General features: G+C 33.7%; 1 protein-coding gene and 1 long non-coding RNA gene across 6 annotated transcripts; both read right to left on the bottom strand.

Annotated features, from left to right (window-relative positions):
• Positions 1–309: 309 nt before the first annotated feature.
• LOC102667032 (uncharacterized) lies at positions 310–3,597 on the bottom strand. Of its 3 annotated transcripts, none has more exons than XR_005890862.1 (3): positions 1,925–2,013; positions 1,727–1,816; positions 310–1,132 (listed from the first exon to the last, which is right to left on the bottom strand). It is a non-coding gene; the product is annotated as an uncharacterized lncRNA (long non-coding RNA). The 3 variants fall into 3 exon arrangements; XR_001387356.3 differs by lacking the exon at positions 1,925–2,013 and adding an exon at positions 2,826–3,597 and having other exon boundaries at positions 428–1,497; XR_001387357.2 differs by having other exon boundaries at positions 428–1,497; positions 1,925–2,029.
• Positions 3,598–5,891: 2,294 nt separating this feature from the next.
• Positions 5,892–18,309, bottom strand: LOC100800772 (K(+) efflux antiporter 2, chloroplastic). 3 transcript variants are annotated; one of them, XM_003521863.4, is made up of 21 exons: positions 18,167–18,309; positions 16,156–17,846; positions 15,647–15,818; positions 15,490–15,580; positions 14,921–15,057; positions 14,774–14,833; positions 14,540–14,659; positions 14,285–14,353; positions 13,031–13,096; positions 12,643–12,732; positions 10,240–10,344; positions 9,917–10,045; positions 9,477–9,686; positions 8,929–9,078; positions 8,099–8,152; positions 7,947–8,005; positions 7,337–7,403; positions 7,087–7,263; positions 6,865–6,921; positions 6,405–6,479; positions 5,892–6,260 (listed from the first exon to the last, which is right to left on the bottom strand). In XM_003521863.4, exons 2-21 carry the CDS (start codon positions 17,754–17,756, stop codon positions 6,138–6,140), a joined length of 3,612 nt encoding a protein of 1,203 aa, XP_003521911.1. In that variant the 5' UTR covers positions 17,757–17,846; positions 18,167–18,309; the 3' UTR covers positions 5,892–6,137. The 3 variants fall into 3 exon arrangements, 2 of the variants coding, with proteins under 2 accessions (XP_003521911.1, XP_025983501.1); XM_026127716.2 differs by lacking the exon at positions 18,167–18,309 and adding an exon at positions 17,944–18,150; XR_005890861.1 differs by lacking the exons at positions 5,892–6,260; positions 6,405–6,479; positions 6,865–6,921; positions 18,167–18,309 and adding an exon at positions 17,944–18,153 and having other exon boundaries at positions 7,193–7,263; positions 8,099–8,166.
• Positions 18,310–18,736: the final 427 nt, after the last annotated feature.

Genomic DNA, 18,736 nt, shown 5'->3' with positions numbered 1-18,736 from the left:
ATAATAAAAAAAAGCTCAATGAGATTAATAGTAATTAATCAATTATTAAAACTGTTCTCTTTCTCAATTACTTGGAGTTGCACTACTTGGTCAGGAATGTCACACTGTTGATAACAGGGACCCCAAGTAAATCAAACTGTTAATACAATTTTTCACTTTTCTGTTTTCTGTTACCTTCCACTCTGTATGTGTGGGGGCAATCTTAAATTCTTCATGTCGCCAGTTTACCTTCAGATACTTGAGTATCATCTGATGAATCTGGCGATTGAGATTTTGGTTTGCTCGTAATTCTATTATATCCATATTCAAAAGAAGTTCCATTTGTTTCGGATAGCTGATTAAACAAACCAAAAAGTAACATAATTCCATTCAAACATCAATGATATACAAAAGTGAATTAGTATACTTCATTGAGTTCAGCCAAATGGTGAAATCCGAATTAACATCTGGGTATTGTACTTTCCTAGGAGGAGAAACTTGGTCACATGAAAGAGTAAAAAACAGAATGGAGTGGCTATATCACCAGCAGAATCAGAATTCAGGTCAATTGCTCAAGGATCATGTGGACTTCTATGGTTAAAGATTATTCTAAATGACTCGAAGGTTGAATTGGAAGGTCCCATAAAGCTCTACTGTGACAACAAGTCAGAAATCAATATTGCTCATAATCCTATACAGCATGAAAGACAAAACATATTGAAATTGATAGACACCTTATCAAGGAAAAATTGCAAGGCATGATTTGCATGACTTATATTCCATTCGGACAGCAAGTACCTGATATGTTGACTAAGGGACTGAGTAGCTCCAAATTTCATGATCTAGTTAACAAGTTGGGAATGGAAGACATCTATTCCTCGGCTTGAGGGGGGTGTTGAGCCATAAATATTATGTACTAAATGTAAATACTAAACAATATAGCAAGTTGAAATACTTGTGTAATTCCTCTTTGGAGCAGATATGAAAATCATTTTATGATCACATATTTCTATATTTCTCTACAAAAAGAAAACACAAGTGAAGTTATTTTCCCGCAGAACAACAACAGTTGATGATAATGTCAGGTCATTCCCAATGGCAATAGCAGCATGGCCAGCTTGCCCACAAATATAATGAGCCACTAATCCGACACCTACAACAGTCACCAAAACCTCAATGATATATAGGATTTCGATACACTTAACATTAAATATGCTAAATTCCTGCTCCATTTAATCCCACTAGGCCTAGAAACTTCCACCAAGTCCTTAATGTTCAACCACTACAGTGCAAAACTCGTCTCAACCAATATAAGCAACTGATTTTATGCATTTCATCGATGATAAGTTGTACTAGCTGGTAATTTCCATCCACCATGATAAGTAGAATATCTGAATGTGTACAACCACCATATTACAGATCAAAGATCATTATAAAATATACAATCTGTGGAACATGGTCAGTTATTTGCACCAAAACTCTACCCCATATCAAACTCTAGATGTCAGCATATCTACCCTGAGCAATACAATCAATGGCTTATTGTTATGCTCCATGTAAACTTATAAGATGAATTTTAAAAAATAATTTTATAAAGAATATTAGAAACAAAAATAGATAAACTCACAAGAAAAAAGTAAATATTTCCTTCAATCAGAAAAAATTTAAACATCAGCTATCCAGATCTGGAGTATATTTTAATAATTAGAAATTGCACATCCATGCCCCAGTTCTGAATATCACTTACCAATCGTTCACCTGCAATTATGGCTGAAATGGCAACCACTGCCTTAACAGCAGCCAGACCAAGAGCTTCAGCAATGACTTGGAAACCAACCTGAAAACAGAGATTGGTATTTCACAAAAAGACAACATAGATAATGATGACAATGAAAGAAGTAAGGTGAAGTCATTGCCTTCCAATTAAACCTTTAACATGAACTACCTTTAATTAGAAAGAGTGAACTGCGTGTTTTGTCCTTTTGATCAGAAAGAGTGAACTGTGGATTGGGTTTCAGATTCAATTTTAAAAACTAACCCAATCCAGTCCAAATCAAACTTATATGCGCATATATACTTTTATTCATGAAATTATCATACCATTCATAGTTGTATAGGTGGATACTTCTGAATTTACTATACTAATTTATTTCTCCATTAGTTTGTAACTTAAAAATGTTAGTTCTTTCCTTTTCAATAGATTAATCTGAAATGAAATTAATTTTTGGCTTATGGAATTAGATATTTGATACTTTGAATTAAGTTTTAATATATTTATTGTGTATTTCAAGGTTTGTTCATTAGTTTTTTACAAAATAAAAAAAATAATACAAAATAACAAAATTGATACAATCCAAACCACTTTTCATTGGATTGAATTGGATCAGATTCAACTTAGGATCAAACTAAATGGATGTTTAAATAAATAAAAAAACAATGGGATATGTTTGAATAACTTTACTTCCTCAAAACCAATCCAATCCATAAAAACCTCTACTAAATTATCTGAAGAGTTGAGATATTTTCAGACAAATTTTATCTCCATTTTCTCTCTACTCTATATCTTTGTAATCAGTTTTCTGCAGAATCAAGTGAAAAACACTACTATTCTTTCTACTTTCAATGGTATCCATGTAGAATACTTGACTGTATAGGGGTGCAAACATGTTTATATGCTGACAAAATAGCATAGTTTTGCCACTATAGGACATGCAGTTCAGGTTATCCAGATTCTAGAAGGTAAAGGCAATATGGAATGTTGAAGCAAATGCCTCACATAAGATATCGCAAGTATTATATAATTGAAATCCTGCAGTTTCTAGATAGATGGTAAGTTAGAAAGTAACCAGAAAAAGCAGAACATCAAATGTAGCCCTTCCATGCCGTGATGTGCTCTAACCTCTCTCCTGTAAAATCTGCAAACAAGTTCAATTGAATTATTGCTACGTGAGAGACTCAGCAGACCTGAAAACATAACTTTCAAATAGAAAGAACAGCCTTGAAATCTTTTAAAGCGAGACATCTGTTACAGCTATAGCCCTCAAGCTTATTAAGTAGTGACAACCATAAAGTCATTGCTAACACATGCAGGCCACAACAAAAATCCGGTTGCAATTAATACTTTCAGAAAGGTAGATATCACCTTATTTGAATTTACATTAAATAGAAGCATAAAGCTGTAGTAGTAGACTGTTAACATATAGCACAAGTAAAAGTTAAAAGCCAACAGTGCTAAAGGTTATTTACCTGAAGAACAACAATGTTGATGATAATGCCTGGCCATTCCCAATGACAATAGCAGCAGGGCCAGCTTGACCACAAATATAATGAGCCTCCAAGCCGGCAACTATAGCAGTCACCAAAACCTAAATTTTTCCATACATGCTAAGAAAGATACTAGAAGCCAAGTGTAACAGCCCGTTCCTTTGTTTTTTTTTTTTAAATAAATAAATAAAAGAATAAGAATTAGGTCATCATATTTCCCACTATATAAAGGAACTTTTAACCCAAAGCAATTTTATAAAATATTTTCTGTCCTCAAGAATCCTAATAGAGCAACAGGAGGAGGAGAAGCTCTAGAGAGCACCAGAGAAATGCCACCAATATTGTTAACGGAGAATGCTTGAGCGACTACATCGAGATAAGAGATGAGTTAGTCACGCTTAGAAATTAGAATAAACAAGTGTAAGAATCCCTAGAGGATCAATTTTTAGGTTATTTTAGATTGTCATTATCAATTGAGAAATCAATCTCTTTTACTTTAGCAACATATCGAGATGTTCAGGATGTCACACTTGTAATAAACAATGGAAATGCAATTCCATATTATACACGCTTTATGAAAGTAAAAGAATATGAAACAAAATCAATGTTACAAACAACATGAACATCATCCTCAGAAGAAATTTAGGGACAATTAATTAAAATTGTGCTATATATTTATGTTCAAACACAATGATGAAACATCAACTCCGCTGCTATAGAAATTTCCACAATTATTATTAATCCTAACTTTTCTTGAACAATTTCAAGCATAGTCACTAACTATGTATCCAACAACTAATTAAAAAAACAACTATGTATGCAACAATTTCAAACATTGTAAATGAACAAATATCAAAACAAACCATCATGCTACTTTGGATTGATTTGTTGCAGTGCATGGAACCTAATGTTGCTGATTGATGTTGTGAGGGGCTTAATGATGCATTCCATGTAACTGTTGCATTGCAAGATTTGAAGAAGCAACCGAATTCTGCTGGTGAATGCGGTGAGGGACGGGGTCTTGTAAGATCATGTCATGAATGCTTCTGAATCAGGGTTCCCTCCAACTTCAGTTCCTCCTTATCATCTTCAAGCTCACTGCCTAACATTCTTCTCTTCTTTTCAATAGTAAACAAACCCTTTCTTTCTCTTCTTTTTCTTTGTTTCTTTTCACCCTTTTCTAATGCAGAGTGCGTGTCTGTTGTTTGGTTTATATAGGGTTTGCTTTGGCATTAGGCGCGCACGTAATCTTCTGTAACGGCTACTTTGGCTTCTATGGCACCAAACCAACATTCAGTTAAAACTTAACAAAGAAAAGATCATCTTATTAAATAAAAACTATTATTCAGATTAATAAATAAAGACTTTTCGAATATTCAAATTGACAGAAAAAGATCAAGTAAAATATTTTTTTTGTTACAAGATAAAGTGTTAAAATTAAGATATAATAAGATATAAACGACTTTTAGAATATTCAAATTGGGAGAAAAAAAGATCAAATAACATATCATCCATTACTTTAATTTTTTTAAAGGACTTTAATGTGTTCAAATTAGATTAAAAAATATATATCTTACTTTTGCTTTTATCTTTTACTTATTATTAATTTAGTTCTATTAAATATTTTGTATTTTTTTGTGAATACCGTTACAAAAAATATTTGTATTTATTAAAATAGTTTTGTATACATTTTATGATAAAATGGTTAGTTTAATTTTCATGTATTTGCTGGATAATTTTTTTTTGCTAACAACTAGTTAAAAATTATTCACAATTATGACTATAAGACAGTTATTATAAAAATTAACTAAAATATTTATCGTTTTATGAATTTCTTTTTTTATAAACTTAAGTTAACTTTTAATATAAATTTATAAAATTATAAATTCAAATACTTCATCCATGTGTCAATTTTACTCATTAATAAAATACCCTCTCTCATCATTTTATAAGAAACAAGTTTCAATATATTTTATATTAAAGCTTGTTTCTTATAAAATTGATTGGAGGTAGTATAACTTAGAGTTTAATACCTATGTATTAATCTTGTAAAATAATTTTATACTCTCATCCAATCACAAATCACATCACAAATCACAGTTTAAGTTATTTTAAAAATCAATAATACTTGCTATATTGTAATTGGATGACTTTGTAATTTTTTTTACATTGAGGCTATAACCCTTTTATTCTATCATTTATATTTGCTAAAAACAATTAAGCTTCAATTGTTGTTTCATTTATTCATTCATTTATGTCTACAACTTAAAAGACTGATAATATTGCACCTGCAGTTTCTTGATCTATTCTTGTCCTTACATTGCAAACCAAATTAATACAAAATTAATATCAATTGTATTTTTTAAAAATAAACTAGGATTACATTTCACTTAAACAAAAATAATAATATCAAAATAAACACTTGATAGTATGTAAAAAGAATTTTTGGGGCTAATAGTTAAACCATTTTTTTTAAAAGAATAGTTAAAAGGAATAAAAATTTAAAATAAAATTAAATACTCGATAAATGATATTAGGATACGACATGTGATTCAATGTGAGTGATAATAACTACTAAAACTACTCATGTAAAACGATTCTCAAATATCTAGAGTTGCACTACTTGTTCAGGGATGTCATACTCTTGATAAAAAAAATGGAAATATGACTTCATATTATACACGCTTTTCGAAAGCCAAAGAATATGAAACAAAATCAATGTTACATAAAACAAGGACACCATCCTCAGCTGAAATTTAAGGATGATTAATCAAATTTTTTTATGCAGATATATATATTTCTGTACATCATGATGGAACATTTACTCTGCTGCTATACAATTTTTCACTTTTCTGTTTTCTTTTACCTTCCACTTTGTATATATGGGGCAATCTTCATGTCGCCAGTTTACCTTCAGAGACTTGAGTATCATCTGATGAATCTGGGGATTGAGATTTGGCTTTGCTCGTAGTTCTATTATATCCATATCCAAAAGAAGTTCCATTTGTTTCGGATAGCTGAATAAACAAACCAAAAAGTAACATAATTTCAAACAAACATCAATCATATACAAAAAGTGAATGAGTAGTATGTGATCATGCAAAATCCAACATGAGAGTTGATAGATAGTAATTGTGCATGGGATTAAAAGAAACACGTACTTCAGTGAGCTCAGAAAGATGGCGGGATCTGAATTCATTTATAGTCGCTGCAATCTCTGATGTAGGAAGTTTAGCCTGAGAGAGAAATGCTTAGTTAACTGGGTTCATCAACAAGCTAAATCATATGATAAGAAACCTTTGTATGTTTCCATTCTGATAAGGTCTTAATTAAGCATGTTATTTTATTTTCAGTTTTCCCTCATTTCTCAATTGTAAGAACAACAAGGGTCTTCAATGAGATGTATGACCAATTTTACCATAAAGGGCAAAAGTATACTCATACTATTTCTGAGAAAATTTAACCAGAAACTAAGTAAATTATTTATGCAATGAAGAGAAAATAAACAAAAGTTCAGGCAATGTGACAGGTTCAACTACATCAGGTGAGAGTAATAATAAAATACTAGGACATAAAAAGTTCAATCAGACAGTATATCTGCTCAAATAACATGATAGTTACCTGAGCAAGCACGGCAGCTGCTAGTTGAAGACTTGGTTCCAAGGTCTCTGGGACAACCTGCAAATGCAAGTGGCAGAGAGATAAAGAGAAAAGACAGACAAGATTAACAGTGAGTATTTTGGCTAAATCTAAATATGCAGTAGTAAAGAAAAACACTTCCAACATTATACCATAAGACAATCATAAATAACATTAATAATAGAAAAGGTAATAGAATATTACAGCAGTAGCTCCAGCCTTTTCTAAATTTAATCCATGATCAACATCATGAGCACGAACAAAAGTCTTCACGTTTGGGAAGTGCTTGCTCAGAGCCCAAACTGTTCTATAATTTGCTCCAGGGGAATCTAGAGTTACCGCAGCAGCACTTGCCCTTTCAGCCCCAACCTTGTGTAGGACCTTATCATGCATTACAAAACAGTCAGGTAATGAACATGCATGCAAGCTCAAGTACTGAAGTCATATGCACTACCTCTCGACTACCAGCATCTCCAAAGTACACAGGGAGATCCAGGGAACGTCCAATTGTCACTCTATCACTGCAGATATTGGTAAATATGAAGACCGGTTACATGATATATGGTAGTTCACACATCTTTGGAGAAAAAACTATCGGATAATCTTGACAATCATCCAAAGATTTTTCCATCCTGGTCACTAAGCACCCCCATTATTTAGCAAGGAACCAACCAATCTGGGGATTTATCTTTATTCAAGTATTGAGAAATACACAGAATCTAACAATTCAGAAAGACAGCAAAATCAATTTATTTTTCCATGAAGCTTTTAATGACTCCAAGAAAGTCAGAAACTGATGCACAAGCAAACAGCACATCTATATACCTCATGCATAAAGAAAGAGACACAATATTATACTTGTCTTTTCTTTTTTTTCCATCGGGAGGCAGAGTTTAGAATATCATTTAACAATTACAATTCTGTCCAGTAATGTTTTCTTTTTCAACATAAATAAGATACATTAATCTTAAAAATCACTTAATAGTTACAAAATCATTCATGGAAGGATGTTAGTTAAGATACAATAACAAGAAAAACAATATTTTCAGTTGGTATTGAGATACCTTCTCACATCTAGTGCAACAAAAGGAATAAGTTGCTCAGAAAGAAGTTGTGCAATGATCTAGAAATAAAAAAATGGTAAAATGTTATATATAAATAAAAAAATGATAAATTGGTAAAAGTAATTAATTAAACCAAGAAAGAAAGAACTCACCTGCCCAACTCGCCCAAATCCACAAATAATGATATGATTTTGCAGATCATCTGTCTGTAAAAGATGTCCTCCAAAATGAAATCAACAACTAATTTTACATGTCAAATCTAAGTAAAAAAAAATGTTGAATCAATATGGTCTAACTACATCCATTGTCTACAAACATAATCATAGGAAACATTACTGTAGAATCTCCTAAGGCCAAACTAGACTAAATAGGAGATAATAAATATGATTAACTAATTGGAAAAAGTCAATCAGGCAATTAAAAGAGCATAGAGAATAATATTTCAAATGTAAGTAATAGACGTGCTTGACAGAAAAAATAAAAGGCATAGCACAAGGCAGTGAGTGCTTGCTTGACTGTAATTGACTGACCTTGTGGCAAAGTTAACTGCCTTGGTTGGCTTTGAAATTGTTCACTTATATTACCTCCAGTTTCTCTGATAATAAATCAAAGATTTCATGCCTTATCTTATTGCTACCATTTGATTCTCAATGGGACTCACATGGTCAATGAGATCAAAACAAATTTATGAATTTTTTCTGGGTAGAAAATGATAACTTTTAAAGAGAAAAATCTTATCCTGGGCGTAAGAAAGCATTTCTCTATCTTTTTTTTACTACTGTTTGCAGATAGTATATACTACCCAGCTGCATTGTACACTCCTGGCAAGACTTGCTATCTCATGCAACACAGCATACAATCCATTCATTGAGTTGTAAAATTAAAAAGACAGCACTCAGTCCACTGGCAATGGTAGTTCTATAGCTATAAATTTCACAGCCTTTTGCAGTTAATATAAAGCCCTGTCAGTAACTGATCTTACCTCACTTTCCACAGGTAATAAACTTCGAACATCGTGTAACTCAAAACGGGAAGCAAGGAGCTGACCTCCTTCAGCTAGCCATGGAGTGAGAGCCATTGAAATTCCCACAACAAGAAACAGTAAAGAGGACAACTGGGAAGACATTATGCCCTGCATAAGTATCGAATAGCAATAATGTTAGCTTTTATAGAAAATTAAGTTTCAATGAGGAAAAATGTTAAAGGCCCCATGGATGTCTGGGCAATGCAAAAACAGATGACATTGCACCTTATTTAGTCATAAAATGTCAAAATAGCAGCCAGAGATAACCCAATTTTAGTAACACTTGACTGGTGAATGGTGATAAAATATTATTAATCCACTTAACAGATTATTTTCCAAGAAAGCTGACCATAATCATAGCCTCCAAAAAAAAGTTGAAGTTAAATATATCAAGATGCATAGTGTCAAAAACAACAAAAGCAAAACTATTTATTTTAAATAAATATAATAATTATTTATAATCCAGAGAACTCTAGGAAAGCAAAACAGTTTTCAAGGACAAAAACCTGATTAACAGCTTCACCAAAAGCCACAAATGCAAATTCTCCTCCCGGAGCAAGAAGAAGACCCACTCTGATAGCAGAAATGAGAGAAATACCAAAAGCTCTTCCGATTAAAGAAACCAACAAAGTTTTGCCAAATATCAAGAGTCCCAGGGCCCCTGTAATGACTGGAAAGTTTGAAACAAGAAGTTTTGGATCAATTGACATTCCAACCTGAAAAGTCACAAAAATTACTTTCCATCAATTATACAGATTGAAGCTAGCTTGCTCAGAAAGTCAGAAATCTCAAGGCACCCATTCCTTGCTGTTGAAGATTCTCATAAGAATTATTCCAACATAAGCAATTGAACAGAATACTAACAAACTATAAAATAGATATATGTTGCACGAATAAATATACAATACAACTAGTTATTTTTTGAATTTGAATATTAAGAACAAACCGTCATAAAGAAGAGACCCAGTAGAAGGCCACGATATGGAGCAATATCAGATTCAACCTGTAAGGAAAACTCAGTTTCTGCCAGTAGTAAACCAGCCAAAAATGCCCCCAATGCCATGGAAAGTCCAGCCTGTTTTAAGTAAAGAAAAACTATATTAAAAAAAAAAGGAAAAAGTAAGGTTGGCACACCAAAAAAATAAAAAGGCATCTCATCACTTCAACGGACACAAGAATAACTGTTGAAACTGCCAAACCTTGGCTTAGCTCAAAAACCCAAACAAAGGGGAAATAAGGGAAAGGAAAAACATTGGTATGAACACCTACCCTGGCTGTGAGAAGGCTGGTCCCAAGAATAACAAAGAGTGTATTGGCAGAAAATATTTCTGCATTTTGATTCTCTGCAATCTGCTTATATATAGGTCGAAGGAGCTGCAAAGAAGTGGGAAAATTACATAGCAAAAGTTATAGTGCAATCAAGAATTGTTATAACATGCCTTCCTAATGTACCCATAAATATAGAGCTTATCCTTTGGAGGATAAAAAAACTTTTAAATGCCTGCTCCATTTAATTCCACTAGGCCTAGAAACTTCCACCAAGACCTCAATGTTCAACACTACAGTGCAAAACTCGCCCCAACCAATATAAGCAACTGAGTTTTATGTATTCCATCGATGATAAGTAGTACTAGTTGGTAATTTCCATCCACCATGATAAGTAGAATATCTGAATGTGTACAACATATTACAGATCAAAGATCATTGTAAAATTAATCTGTGGAACATGGCCAGTAATTTGTGCCAATACTCTTGTCATTGTCTTTTTCTTACATGGGAATTCCCATAGGGGCAAACCCAAGGCCTAGTGAGCCATGGGATCTGATTATCTCTAAGTGTGAGAGAAAACTTTCAAAGTGAAAACAGAGAAACTTATCTTTTGGGGGAAGGGTGACTTTGATAAAGTCAGTCCTTAACTCAATACCTATTTTTTTCTTTTCCTTTTTTAGGGTCCCTAAGAAGGTGGTGGATAAGCTGGTGTGGCTACAACAATCGTTTCTTTGGGGTGAAGGAGAGGATCAAAAGAAGTTGGCATGGGTGAAGTGAGAGACAACATGTATCCCTAAGGAGAAAGATGGTCTAGGGGTGTGGGATCTTGCGTCTTTTAACCGAGCACTACTCGGTAAGTGGTGGTGGAACCTATTTCATCATACTGACGAATTATGGGCAAAGATTTTGAAGTCGAAGTATGGGGCATGGAGAAACTTAGATGAGGTGAGGAGGAACCACAAGGAATCGATATGGTGGCGGGATTTGTGTTTTGTGTGCGGTCTAGAGGAGGAAGGTGGGTGGCTCAAAGAAGGTGTGAAGTGGAAAATAGGATGTGGGTCAAAAGTAAAATTTTGGAAAGATAGGTGGAAGGAGAAGGGGTTATCTTTGAAGAAGTACCCAAGATTATATTGTATATCTCAACAGCAACATCACACTATTCAGCAGATGGGCTTTGAGGTGGGGGAATCATGGGAATGGAATTTTGTGTGGCAGAGAATGATGTTGGAAGGGGAGATGGAACTAGCAGATAGCTTTATGGAGGATATTGAGGAGTTGAAGGTTAAGCCTAATCAACAAGACAGATGGATTTGGAAGGGGGATATGAGGGGGCTGTACTCAGTGGGAAGTGGATATCATTGCTTAATGAAGTTGTGGTGGATCAGAACGAAGATGGGACATTCACACTAATTTGAAAAATGAAAATTCCAAGCAAGGTAGCACACTTTGTTTGGAGGCTGGTTAAGGATAGACTACCATCAAGAGCAAACCTAAGGAGAAGGAACATGCAGCTAGATGACTACCATTGCCTGTTTTGTTCGAGTCATGAGGAGGAAGCGTCCCACATATTTTTTGGCTGCCAAAGAATAATGCCTTTATGGTGGGAGAGCCTTGCATGGACAGAGGTTGTAACTGTGTTCCCTACATCACCTAAGGAACACTTTGTACAACATTCATACGGTAATTCATCAGGAATTGTCCAAAACAGATGGTGGATTTGGTGAGCTGCCCTCACATAGTGCATTTGGAATCATATAAACAGAATTGTATTCTCAAATGAGGATTTTAATGGACAGAAATTGATGGAGGATGCAATTTTCTTCTGCTGGACGTGGCTTAGATATTTAGATAAGGATCTTGAGCTGCCGTTCCACTTTTTGGTCCAGTAAAATTAAATCTGGATTCTTGTATAGGGGGGATTAGACCATAGATACTTTTTGTAATGGGTATTCGAGTGTGCTCAGAGATGGGGGTTATGGTAATCTTACATAGACAACATGTACACTGGGATGTACAGATATTAGTACTACTTGTACTGGTTATATATATATATATATATATATATATATATATATATATATATATATATATATATATATAACATACATATTTCTGCCGATAAAAAAAAATTGCACCGAAACTCTACCCCATATCAACATGCCAGCATATCTACCCTGAGCAATACAATTGATGGCTTATTGTTTATGCTCCATGCAAACTTATAAGATGAATTTAACAAAATAATTATATAGAGATTACTAGAAACAAAAATAGATAAATTGACATGAAAAAAGTAAATATTTCCTTTAATCAGAAAAAATTAAACATCAGCTATCCAGATTTGGAGTATATTTTAATAATTACAAATAGCACATCTACACCTCCGTTCTGAATATTTCTTACCAATCGTCCACCTGCAATTATGGCTGAAATAGCAACCACTGCCTTGACAGCAGCCAGACCAAGAGCTTCAGCAATGGCTTGGAAACCAACCTGGAAACAGAGATTGGTATTTCACAAAAAGACAACATAGATGATGATGACAATGAGAGAAGTAAGGTGAAGTCATTGGCTTTCAATCAAGCATTTAACATGAACCACCTCTAATTAGAAACAGTGAACTGTGTTTTGGTCCTTTTAATACATACAACATAAAAAAATAAAATCAGAACACCCTTGTCACAAACTGTCTTGTGCTACACAGGAGTTCATGCAACTTTAAGTAGCCATGTTCACAATACTGTCTATTGTCTGATATACATATTCTAAGATAAAGTATAGAAAATGTTACCCCTCCTTTGGAAGAATTAGGTGAAATAAGAGGTATGAGTATTAGCAAGACAACAACAGCCAAATCCTGAATAGAAACAAACACCCAATAGTCAGTTTTGGTCAAAATATTGGAATACCAAATATGGCTAAGAGATAAAAATACAACAGATTGATATAACAATCACAAGATAGATACAACGAGGATGCTAGTTGAGAATCTGTACAAACAAACTGAATAAGTGTCAATCCAACATAAACCAATCTACTAAACAAGGAGTGTTCATAAACCAATTCAATCCAACGTAAACCACAAAAACCAAACCACAAAGTTGAAAATGAAGCAAACTGAATACTGCAAAAAAACCAATTTTTTTAATTGGATTGTGTTTCAGAATTGAGATTAAAATTTCAATTTTGAAAACCAATTCAATCCAATCCAAATCAAACATATACGCACATATATACTTTCATTAATGAAATTATCACACCATTCATACTTGTCTTGGTGGATACTTATGGAATTACTATACTAATTTTTTTCTCCATTAGTTTGTAACTTTAAAATGTTAGTTCTTTCTTTCTCAATAGATTGAATCTGAAATGAAATTATTACCTTTTGGCTTATAACAATCGGCTTATGGAATTAGATATTTTATACTGAGTTAGGTTTTAATATATTTATTGTGTCTTTCAAGGTTTGTTTATTAGTTTTAAAAAAAAATACAAAAACCAAAAAATTGATCCAATCCTAACCTCTTTTGATTGGAATAAATTAGATCAGATTTAATTTAGGATCAAATTGATTGGATGCTTAAATAAAATAAAAACAATGGGATATGATTGAATAACTTTACTCCTCAAAACCAATCCAATCCAATTTGTGAACACATCAACAAACTAATCTAAAGAGTTGAGATATTTTCAGAAAACCTTTTCTCTCTACTCTCTATATCTTCATAATCAGTTTTCTGCAGAAACAAGCGAAAAGCACCACTATTCTTTCTATAGTATCCGTCCGTGTAGAATACTATACTGTATAGGGGTGCAAATATGTTTTTATCCTAACAAAATAACATAGTTTTGCCACTATAGAACATGCAGTTCCGGTTATCCAGATTCCAGAAGGTAAATGCAATGGTATGGAAAATTGAAGCAAATGCCTCATATAAGACGAAGTTTAGCCAACTACATATCGCAAATATTATATCATTGGACATTTTATTTTACAAGAGAATCCTGCAGTTTCTAGATAGATGGTAAGTTACAAAGTAACCTGAAAAAGCAGAACAGAAAATGTAGCCCTTCCATGCCGTGATGTGCTCTCACCTCTCTCCTGTAAAACCTGAAAAACAAGTTCAATTGAATTATTGCCACATGACAGACTCACCAAACCTGAAAACGTAACTTTCAGAAAGGTAGACATCAACTAATTTGAATTTACATTAAATAGAAGCATAAAGCTGGAGTAGTAGACTGTTAACGTATTGTACAGAGTAAATTAAAAGCCAACTGAGCTAAGGTTATTTACCTGCAGAACAACAGCAGTTGATGATAATGCCAGGCCATTCCCAATGACAATAGCAGCAGGACCAGCTTGACCACAAATATAATGAGCCACCAAGCCGACAACTACAGCAGTCACCAAAACCTACATTTTTTCGATACATGCTAAGAATTGTTGGCTCGTGCATTACTAGCATATAAATAAAATAGCCTAAGTGAACAATAACAACAAGGGTGGAAGATGGAGTTTTCCCATCACCTGGGCAGAGCCTAATCCAAAGACATATTTCTTCATTGAACTAAGCCTTTCAACCGAGAGCTATAAAAATACAGTTCAGAGTTTCAGTTTATTTTTTATAACAAAAATGATCAAAGAGGCAGAACAAAATCTTATAGGAAGCTCCACCTCCAGGCCAATATTGAATAACAGGAAAACAACTCCAAATTCAGCTATTGCTTTTGTCCCATGAACATGACGAATGATAGAGAGACCATAAGGCCCAATCAAGATACCAGCAGCCAAGTATCCAAGAACAGGACTTCCTAAACATTGTTGCAGGTAGATGACTTGTCAGACAAACAATTTTATTAAGTTGTGACTTGAAAAAAATCCTGTATCGCAAAACATTATTCAGATAATGATTGGAAGCTTGCGACGAGGGAAACACTTTTTTTATTCAATTCAAGTAACCAAATTTTCTTCATGCATTGCAACTTCATTTATGATCATAATCAAACTAATAAATGGCATTTATCATCATAATCAAACTAACAAAAGGTGTGATAGGAAAAGAAATGTGAGCTAAAAAATGAAGCATATATAATCTATACACCATAATTTTCATGTAAGCACTAAGGCCTAAGCAATATATAGAGTTTGGAGACTAATCAAACTTAAGCTAAAGTATAACATTTAGACAAACAACTTTATTATTCTTTTAACCCAACATTAAGAAAACATGGCAACCTAGTTACCTCCAGGAATCTTTTGAAATATCGGCACAAATACAACACTTGCAAGTAGTAACCAGAGCATGTCAAAGAGGGAGGCTTCCTCCTCATCCACCTAGGATAAATACCATGCAGAGTTAGATAAAACCTAATAATTAAGCATAAGAACAAAGAAAACAACCTCTTGATCAGGTAATGATGCAATAATATTCTTAATTCTCCTGGGAAGCTCCTGAAGCTCTCTAACCAATGGCTTTGCAGTTGAAGAAACTTCTTCAACAGTGGTTGCAATGACTTCTGGCTGCTGAAGCAGCTGGGCACTCCTCTCTGTTCTATTTGTGTAGAGCACAAGCCTGAAATAAAATTCCACCACTTTAAAAAAACAGAGTAAAACCTTCATATTGATCTGTGCATCTAATTGGCATATCACGTACAAAGGAATAAAATTCTAAGATAGGAATTTAATTTCACAAACAGTTTTTAAACAAGCCAGTGAATATTTAACCCTTGATATTTTCTATCATGCCACACAAAATCTAAAATTTATCATCCTAATGTTCCATATGTTTTACTCCTTACCATAAATATCTGTGCCAGCCATATGATGTATATACTTTAAGATTGTTTCTAGAAAGGTTGAAATAAAACTAACAGCAAGTAAAGGATCAAATAAAGAAAGATCGTACACACCCTGCTCCAATTAACAATAACCCAACAACCAGCTTGGGTAGTTGCTTCTGTGCAGACTCTACAAGACCATGGAAAACTGATGCTGGTGTGTAATCAGTCTCTTCTGCAGTAAAAGAGAAGAATGATGCTGGAAAAAATCGGGAAGACTTCTTCAATGATGTCTTGGGAGCCAACAGTGAATTATCTCTCATCGAATCTTTCTGTGTTTCCTGCTTTTTTGTTTGAACTACATTCTTTGACTTTCCTATTTCAACTTCAGCTTCTTTAGGAGAGTCTAAGCTTAACTGGCCATTCTCATGATCACTCAGATAATCAGACTGTACCATGTCTTCCAAACTTTGGCTGGTGTTTTCTGGTGATTGCATAGCAAGCAAAGGCTCCCCCCCATCGACTAAGTAATCAAGCTCTCTTTTATCAACATCATCACCAGATAAACCTTGAACCACTTCCTCCTCAGAAATAGCCACAACATCTTGTACTTGTAGAGTGTCTGTGGTATCAGCATTAAAACTAGAGGCAGATTTGTCTGATTTCTGTAATGCAATCTCTGCATCATTCATGTGTTGTGCAGCCTCGAGTTCAGCGGCAACAGCTCGCTCTGCTAAAAGCATTATGTTTGCAACATCTTCTTCTGCTTTCGCTGCTTTCAGCTGTGCCTGTTCTGCAATTTCATGCAATTTGTTCACTTCATTCTGCAACTCCTCCTTTCTACATTGCAAGCATCTTAGCTCATTCTCACAATTTGCTAAATTTGTCTGGAATTCCCTGATATCCTCCTGAGCAAGCAAAAGTTCTTTCTCCTCTTGAATTATATCTTCGTCACCATTACTCTTGTTAGAACCTTGTGGGGTATCATAAACTTCTTTTGTAACCTCCAAAGAGTCCATGGCCACTTGAAGCCTTGCCTCAGCCAGAGAAAGAGACATAGTTGCTTTCTGAACAGCTTCTTTGGCAACAAATTCTTGACTCACGATATCTTGGATGACATCAAGGGTAGAAGTAACATTGTTCCAAGCACTTGCAGCTTCATCCTGCAAAAAAATTGCAGTCTCCGATATCTTCTTAACCTTTTCCTCGAAAACGATGCTGTTAACTCTAGCAGCTTCTAATTCTTTCATGGCCTTTTGCAACAGTTCCTTCAATTCATCCACACTTTGTACCTCTATTTCTACTTCACCCCCATCTTCTTTCCTCCCTCCTTGCCCTTTTTCTTCTTCTCCCAAAGGTTCACTCAATTCAACACTGGAATTGGAGTCCTCATCCGCATCACCCAACCTACCAACATTCCGTCCATTGCCATTGACATATGATAAAGAATCATTACCCTGACACTTTGACCAAATTTCCCTATTCTTCCTAAAAGGTCTATTATTCTTCCAAGACAAACCCCTCTTCCCAATCGAAACTTTCAAATCTCCTAAGCATTCTACTCTTGAACTACTCCTACTACCTATCTTGTTCACCCCACTAAATCGAGCCTTCGGAATAGTCCTCGAGTTTCCGAGAAAAGCACAACCAAAACCTCTCCCTCCAAACACAATGCAGGAATCCAAACCATCCAATACCACATTTGACTGTGGTAACCGAAAAGCTATATCCATATCAAGATATGTTATCTTCCAAAACCAAACACTCTCACATAACCATTTCTCTTCAACACATTCTACAACCAATTCCTCAAAACAAAAAAACTGAAACAAAACAAAAACAGTCCAAAACTGAATTAGAAAGCTCAAAATCAAACATAACAAGGCTTGGCACTCAAAATTACGTTCAAATAAAACACACCTCAATCGTGATTTTGTCAAATATATTATATTATCATCAGCGAATAATATTCAACTTGGAGTGTACAAACTATAATCAAACATGCACGTACGTAGTAGCATTTTCGTTTTGTTTTTTTTCACATTAACTGAATTCAACAGAATTTTTTTCTTAAAAAACAAAAACAAAAAACAAAGAGAAGTGTGTTTGGGCAACTTGGGATTGGAATTGTTGATGAAATTACCGAAACGAAGCTTGGAGCAGAAAGGTTGGAATTAGTGTGAAAGAATGAATGAGTTGTGTGTTTTGTTAAAACGGTCAGCGAAGTCACTAAGCAGATATTATATAGCAGAGAGAGGAAGAATGGATATTATTCACAAGCCACACGCTTTGTCTTCAGGGTTTGAGTGAGTCTTTTATATGAAAAAAAAAATGTGTGAGAAATGGAATTTTGCTAAAAATATTAGTCAACTGATAACTATTTTATGTTAATAACATGATTAAAAAAAATTGAAGTTATTAATTAACAATTGCTCCCTAAAAAAAGTTAACAAGTTTCATGTGATTTTATAACTTTTACTAAATTTTAATTAATAATAAAGATTAAAATATATTAAAAATTAAATTGCAGAACGCTAAATTATTTGAGAATTGTTAATTAAGTTTTTGGATTACTTTTTTATGAAACTTAATTAAAGAAATAAATATAATAATTAAAATAATAATTAGTGTGAGAATTATGTTAAATAATTATTTTTTATAGAAAAATTATGTTAAATAATTATTTTTAAAATAATTTTGATAATGCAATTAG

The sequence above is a fragment of the Glycine max genome, chromosome 3, assembly GCF_000004515.6.
Source record: "Glycine max cultivar Williams 82 chromosome 3, Glycine_max_v4.0, whole genome shotgun sequence".
Taxonomy (NCBI): Eukaryota; Viridiplantae; Streptophyta; class Magnoliopsida; order Fabales; family Fabaceae; genus Glycine; species Glycine max.
This window is presented reverse-complemented; position numbering and strand designations above follow the sequence as displayed.

Coding starts and splice junctions, on each gene's coding strand:
- LOC100800772 (XM_003521863.4), bottom strand. CDS start 17,756: ATGGATATAGCTTTTCGGTTACCACAGTCAAATGTGGTATTGGATGGT. Junction 7,264..7,336: donor GAGATGCTGGTAGTCGAGAG/GTAGTGCATATG, acceptor ATGCATGATAAG/GTCCTACACAAGGTTGGGGC. Junction 6,922..7,086: donor AAAAGGCTGGAGCTACTGCT/GTAATATTCTAT, acceptor TTGCATTTGCAG/GTTGTCCCAGAGACCTTGGA.